Source organism: Dryas octopetala, chromosome 3 (assembly GCF_963921425.1).
Source record: "Dryas octopetala chromosome 3, drDryOcto1.1, whole genome shotgun sequence".
NCBI classification, from domain to species: Eukaryota; Viridiplantae; Streptophyta; class Magnoliopsida; order Rosales; family Rosaceae; genus Dryas; species Dryas octopetala.
This window is the reverse complement of record NC_141368.1, coordinates 12615475-12622980: the sequence shown is the minus strand read 5'-3', so window position 1 is coordinate 12622980 and position 7506 is coordinate 12615475. Positions and strand designations below refer to the sequence as shown.

Genomic DNA, 7506 nt, shown 5'->3' with positions numbered 1-7506 from the left:
ACAAGCAACTGGTATATCTCTCTGTCTGCTTTCATCATCCTACACTAAGTTGCCAAATAGACACATAACCCAAAAGAAATACGAAACTATACAAGCAAGTGGTATATCTAATTCCTGGCAAAAAAAAAAAAAAAAGCAGGTATATCTAATTAATTAATAACCTCAAAGAAAAGGTATAGTCAACTCAAAAAAATAGACACAATAAATCATTTAATTATTGATTAAACTTAATAAACTCTATTAGGCAAGATATCCAACCTAAAGGGAAAAAAATTAATCATATTTTGCCAAAAAAAATTGGAGACTTTAAACTAATATTCCTATATATATACATAAAATAGAAAATGTGCAATTAATCTCTTAGTCTTTTTGCCTCTTCAAACTTTCAAAGCCGCTTGGTCTTTTTGACCTTCATACCAAGGCACCAAGCCATGAAGAAATTAGTGGCACCAAATTAATGAAGGTCGACTCAGGCGCATTACATGACCATTCTACCTAACCCACTCTTTCAAATCCTTTTCTTTCTGCTCTTCTCTCCTCACAATTAGAGGCTTAGACAGACCTCATCGAATTGTAAGTGGTCCGAAAACTCAACAGCAATGCTCTAATTTTTGAAACCCAGAACCAAAAACTAGCTACCAACTACCCAAAAATAACACACACATATGGACCATCATCACCGAAAACACTCCTCTCTTGGCTCCAATCTTGCTTTCCTTTCTTTGCTCTTGGCCTGTGTTGTTTATCTCTGTCTATGGTCTTCTTCCTCCCTCTCAAGCCCCCTCTTCTCCTTCCAGAAATATGAGCTCACGTGCCCTCCACAAAACCCAGTAAGTAGTTCTTAATCATTCTCGTGTCAGACACATATGACATACAAACACATTTATAATCTTTGAATCTCAATGAGGCATTTTCTCATCGTTACATCGATCTGTTTGTATATCGTATCGGATTCTCCAAAAAAAATGGTGAAATGGGTTTCCCTCCGATTTGCTAAACTAGGTTATCCGTTTGTATGTCATATAGTGTCGTAATGTCTGGTGAAATGGGTCTGTCTCCAATTTGCTAAACTACACTGTCTTCCATTTGTTTTCGACAGGAACCCACCAACACATTTAATATTACTGTGCCAGAAGATGAGCTCGAGACCGCCTTAGCCAAGGCCTCAATGGACAACAAGACGGTCATCATTGCCGTGATCAACAAGGCTTACGCAGTCCAAGATGTGAAGGCAGACACCACCATGCTTGACCTTTTCCTTGAGAGCTTCTGGCTTGGGGAGGACACCAGGCCGCTGATCGACCACTTGTTGCTCGTGGCGGTCGATCAGACGGCCTACGATCGCTGCCAGTTCCTCCGGCTCAACTGTTACAGATTGAAAACGGACGGTGTGGATTTCGGGGGAGAAAAACTGTACATGTCTCGAGATTTCATCAATATGATGTGGAGAAGGACTTTGCTTTTGTTGGAGGTTCTCAAACGTGGTTACAGCTTCATATTCACGGTAGGTACATTCTAAATTAATATTTTGTTTTTTTATTATTACTTTCTTGAATTAAAGTTTTGACAGTCCATGCCCAGAGTGTTGGTTATGAATTTATGGTATGCATAAGGAAGTATTGATTTCTGACCATAAAAGGAAATTATTGATTAAGATGCTACAGTTTTAGTATTTTAGATGAAGCTTAGCCTTAATTAGAAAGCAAAAGGAGAACATGATATGGTACCCACTTTTTCGGTGTGTGTTTATGTAATTATGTGGGTAAGTTCAGGTTAACTAAAGTAGAAGCATATATTATGTGCTCTTATGAAAGTTACCCTAATATGAAAATTATAGGAAGAGAAAAGATAACGTGCAAGTCTTTGGGGGCTAATTATGAGTTAGATTTAGAATAAATCAGGTTGGATTCTTTTTAATATAACAATAAAAAGATAAAATGGATGAATGAGTAAAAAATAGAGTTTAATTAAGATTGAAATATTATATTTATCTTTTCATGTTTTCACATATCATACCCAAAAATCTTTTCATGTTTTTTGATTGACAAAGTGAATTCTCTCAAACTTGTTTAATCAAAATTTACTTGAAAACGAAAGAACTTTGAATAATTGGTCATATATAAATTTTATGAAAATTAATCACATAATGGTATTGAAATCCACGTAAATATTAAATATTGTGAGAAAAAAGTTACATTCCAATCAGCATTTCGAGGAATTGACCCAAAGCATTAATTGGAGGAAATTTTTTATCATATGTAATGGAAACTTTCAATGATTAAGTATAGTCTGTATAGATCGAAAACCAAACTTTAGGAAAACAATAAAAAAAACCTTCCAATAAGTGAAATGTAGAGTTGGAAAAGAGGGTGAGATGAGATGGTGGTGGGGGTAGGCACTAGGCAGATGCCGCAGATGGTGGATACCGATATTTATTTAGATTGACTTTATTAGGCAAAAGGGTTTATTTAATACTTGGCAAAGGGGTCTGTGTAGTGACCAGAGGTGTCATGGATTTTAATGAAACTGCGGCGTGGCGGTGCCACGTGCAATAGAGTAATGGCTCAGCACTCTGCATTCTGTGCCAGAAGGTTGGAAAGTATTTGAGTGCCACCTACTGCCACTGCCTAAATTGTAGTAAACAGAGGAATATGAGGAATATTGAACATGTACTACATTTTCTATTATACATTACCATTTGTGTACTATATTAATATATATCATATTTTCAGACCGATCACATTATAGAAATTACTTATAGAGTCTAGTTTAATTAGTTGGGTAGCTTAAGATGCAGAGCAAATGTGAATTGGTCTCCAAGAGACTGCTGATCATTCCCATACAATACTTGCAAAAAACATTCGAATCAACCGACACCAATTCATTTTTTAGAATTAGATTTTAACTTTTAGATTTAAGGCTCCCTCAAAATTTGAAAGCGAAAGCTTAATTTAAAAAAAAAAAAAAAAAAAGGAAAAAGTCAGTCAAAGTGGGTGGTTTTGTGTTTTTGCTTGGAAAGTAGTAAGTGGCAATCATATGTAGCGCTACATCACAGAATGCAAAACCACACTTCAATTATGTTGGTTATCGAGGTCGATATATATTAATAATTTTCTTTATAGATATTTTCCTCTCCCTTTCATTCTACATTGACCTTCTGAGGGGTGAAGAGTAGTGATTTATGTTTAGGGTGATTTAAATATAAGTTTAAAATGCGAAAGAAAGATAACCTACAGTTGATCAGCCAAAAATTTTTGTGGTAGGATAAAAATCTTACTGAGCGCTCAGTGGTTTTGCTGAATACTCGGCAACTGCATATGCAAGTTGCATCTGCAACTTAAAACCTATATCACTTGCATCTGCAACTTAAAACCTATATCTAAAAACTGCATTTGCAATCTAAAACTTGCATTTACAATCTAAAACATGGTATATGTAACCTTAAAATATACATTTGTAACCTCAAAATCTACAGATATAGGATGCATCTGCATCCACCGAACTCTTGGTAGGCTCTTTCTGGCCTCCAAGTGTGCACACGCGAATAAATTAGACTTCAGTTTAATTTTTTTAGGTGGATTTCCAGTTATGACTTTCGATATTTTGTCTTTGAGAGTAATTTATTATTGTTTAATTGTATAATAAAATAACTTTTTTTATAAGAAAATGAAATTTTTTGTTTTCCAACTGATTTTTCTTTTAGTTTTAATACATGATTATCATGGTAACATTATAACGTCATATAACTATTATAGATAAATAAGTTTTTGGCTTATATTCATATGTCCTGGGATGGGAACAAATCAGAAAAGTCAAGTACACTTTTGAATATCTTCTTACCCTACGTATTTAATATTTTAAAGCACATTTGCCATATTCATATAGAATTTAATATTGGAAATATAGGCATGCAAGTATATGCTATTGCCGACAATCATTGAAGCCAATTATTTGATATTTGTTTTTTTGGTGATAATTTGATGATTTCTTTTTCATTTTTATTTTATCAGAACCTGTATATCACGTGAAGTGAGCATACCCAATTTCGTAGAAAGTTTTCATATAACTTCCAAAATTAATAGGTTGATCATACAATTTATTTGGAGGAGGTGACCTTCAAGGCAACATCTATTGATCTAGGCCATGGAAATTAAGTCTTTGAGGGACCTAGCTTTCTTGTTGGAATGGTCTCCTTTGATTTGCCCTTCTTGTTTTGCCCTTTACTGCTACTACTAATAATTTTCTAGTGCTATGAAAACCAAACTGTCCCAATAATTTTTCCAATAGTAGAGCCGTGAAGACAATCACATCTTTCTTGAGTTTTTTCTTCTTTCTGTTATGTCTGTGAGTATCTCTTGGAGTAAGCATACAACTATTATTGTCCGAATCTACCAAATGCATGCTTTTGAGGTTGAGATAAATATATCACTCTCCAGTGCCCAAATAATAAGGATGGATATTTGTTCTGTTTGGGCTTGTATTTTGTTCTATTATGATTAATTTGCTTTGGACTTGATTGATGCTAATTAGTTTGTTTTTTTTTATTCACTTTTAGTTGGGCTATGATTGTTCCATAGTTACTTTGCTGGCTCTTTGGGCTATGTTTGTTTTGGGCCTGCATATCCTTGGTTTCTTTTGTTTGGTTTGATCTGTCTGGACCTTGCACTTCTTTTGTACATTTCCTTTTTCTTTTTGGTCTTTAAAAGAGAAATAAAGTGTAGTTGTTGGATAACTTAGTTACAAAAACTATAGAATTACTCACAATGCACTCAAATTCGATTCCTCATTTCCCAAATAAATAAATAAAAGTAATAGAGTAATCTTCTCTTATTAGGTAGTTGAACATGTCAAATTTTCAAAGCAGACCATACATTTAAACAAAAATACATTTGACCAACAATATAGTCTGACAATATAGCATGCAAGATTCTTAACAAGAAAACATTATTCTATACAAATCATACTTCGTTTTCATATGTTGGCAAATATATTTTGTTTTCAAACTATTGATGAATATCATTGATTGCACAATGCAATTAGTCTGATCGCGATTACCAGTTTCATATTGGAAAATCATAGTTGAATTAAGTTTGAATGTTCTGATAATAAAAATTCTAGTTTGAACCTTCTTCCATTCTTGTTTATTAATATTTTTGCTTGGAACTTGAATTTCTTTTATTAACAATAACTTGTAACTTTATTATTTCACTAACCACGAGCGTTTTTTTTATTTTTTTATTTTATAACTTTTTATATTATAACAGGATACTGATGTGGTGTGGCTAAGGAACCCATTTTCAAAGCTAAGCACAAATGAAACTGAGGATTTACAAATGAGTACTGATATGTTCTTTGGGGATCCATGGAAGGAAACACAGTTAATCAACACAGGCTTCTACTATATCAGATCAAATAACAAGACCATTGCATTGTTTGACAAATGGTACACCTCCAAGGACAATGCCACTGGATTGAAGGAGCAAGATGTCCTATTGAACCTACTCCGAGGGGGTATTATGGGGCAGTTGGGGCTTAGGGTTAGGTTCTTAGACACCCTCTATTTCAGTGGGTTTTGCCAAGATAGTAAGGACTTTGGACAAGTCTCCACTGTGCATGCCAATTGTTGTAGGAGTATTGTTGCCAAGGTCAGGGACTTGAAAACTATCCTTTGGGACTGGAAGAGGTACAGGAAGGTCGTGTCTCGAAAAAGAAATGATAATCTTAACGCGACGACGATGACTGAAACTTTCCGGTGGACAGGCCATTGGGGATGTTGGAATTCATGGAAAAACCCTAATGACAAAAAGAAACAACCTAAGAAGACGTGAATGGTTTAAAAGAAACAACTCAATAAAAACAAACAAATAGATCCTTGAAACTTCTTAGGTTCCATTCTTGTTTGTTTTTTTTTTTTTTTCTCAAGATTTTCAAGATAAGACTTTAGAGTGTTAAATCGTGTACAGAATAAAGGTGATATATAGATGAGTTAGATCGGGTGTCTTGTAGGGTCTTCTCAATTTAATTTGTGTATTACAACATTGTGTACGTATGTATATATTTTTTTTTTGTGCGAGCTAGGGATGTGCGAGGGTTGTAAATGTTATTCTCTATATTTGGAATTATAAAACTGCACATAGATGATTGTATTTTGTTTATAAATTAAGAAAAAAAAAATGATTGCATTTTAATTATACAATATTAAAAAACGTGTCTCATTTTTGTTTTTTGGGTTTGAGAGCGTCATCTTTGTTTTATTTTTGGTGTAAAGCCTCATCTTTGTTGGTGATGTTACAATTAGTCTTTTTTTTTTTTTAATTGTAGTCCAATGTCAATTAGTAATCATATACCAATTACCATACGGTGGGTGTACATATATTTCTGATGGAAAGAGAGAGGATTAGGCTGTAAAGAGAATTTTGATTCTAACTGGAACCAATTCAAAAATTTTTATTTTGACATCATTCAATCAATAACCGCATTCAATCTCATCTTCAATTTAGACCACTCCACCGTTGTCATTGAAAAATTTGTGTTGGTAATTTTACTTTCAAATAGAGTTTTTAGTTCCAAAATTTTTGAGAGAGAACTCCATAAGTCAATTAAAGATTGATCAAGGAAGTTTGCTAGTAGGTTTTAGCTCGCAATTCCTAATTCCAAAAAATATTGATAAAATCATATCAAAATTGGAAAATATACAAGAAATTAAAAAAATTTGTTTTTTTCGTCTGAATTTCAAAATACTCTAGGGGGTGTATTCAATATGGAGTTTGATGGATTTTAATGGAAATTAAAAGTCTAGGTGTATTTAATCTAGACTTTTAAAGAATTTATAAAAGTTTAGTGGTATTCAATGTAGACTTTTATAAAGTCTACAAAAGTCATGTGTAGGGATGGAAACGGGGCGGGTCGGGGCCGGGGGTGCCACCCCCATCCCCCGCCCCCGAAATGTTTTTAATTCCCGAATCCGCCCCATATCCCCGGGTACTTAAACGGGGATTCCCCGCCCCCGACCCCGCCGGGGAGTGTCTTCCCCGAACCCGCCCCGAATCCCCGGCCTATGTTGAATTCTAAGTTTTTCTAACTAACCCAATCACAATTCAATTCTCTCCCTTTCTAGCTACTTTCCTCAATTTTCCCAGCAACCAAACGGATAAAAAAGAACTAAAGAAAAATCACAGTAGATCTACTGAACACAGAACATTTCTCAATCACCAAATATTCTCAAGTTCAAAAAAAAAAAATATTAAGAGTGGGCGAGAGGGCGGCGAGACAGAGGGGCGAAACAGAAGGGCGAGAGGGCGGCGATGCCGAGTTGCTCGCCGCTGAAAGAGAGTGGGCGAGAGGGCGGCGAGACAGAGGCTGGAGTGGACCCCGATGCCGAGTTGCTCGCCGCTGAATATGGCTCTATTGCACAGCTGCTTCTCCTCGTCGCCGTCGTTGAAGGAGATCGCAAAGAGAGGGAGGAGAGTGAGAGATCGCAGAGAAGGAGGACTGGAGGAGAGTGAG

General features: G+C 35.2%; 1 protein-coding gene across 1 annotated transcript; it reads left to right on the top strand.

The window, feature by feature from the left end:
- Positions 1-487: 487 nt before the first annotated feature.
- LOC147291011 (uncharacterized protein At1g28695-like) lies at positions 488-5952 on the top strand. The gene is made up of 3 exons (XM_086238100.1): positions 488-830; positions 1100-1504; positions 5265-5952. The coding sequence occupies exons 1-3, from the start codon at positions 666-668 to the stop codon at positions 5826-5828; spliced, it is 1134 nt and encodes a 377-aa protein (XP_086094226.1). The 5' UTR covers positions 488-665; the 3' UTR covers positions 5829-5952.
- Positions 5953-7506: the final 1554 nt, after the last annotated feature.

What these genes read in the sequence shown, in the direction of transcription:
- LOC147291011 (XM_086238100.1), top strand. Translation starts at nt 666, where the DNA reads ATGGACCATCATCACCGAAAACACTCCTCTCTTGGCTCCAATCTTGCT. An exon ending in CGTGCCCTCCACAAAACCCA is followed by an intron (nt 831 to 1,099) that starts GTAAGTAGTTCT and finishes TGTTTTCGACAG; the next exon opens with GAACCCACCAACACATTTAA. An exon ending in GTTACAGCTTCATATTCACG is followed by an intron (nt 1,505 to 5,264) that starts GTAGGTACATTC and finishes ATATTATAACAG; the next exon opens with GATACTGATGTGGTGTGGCT.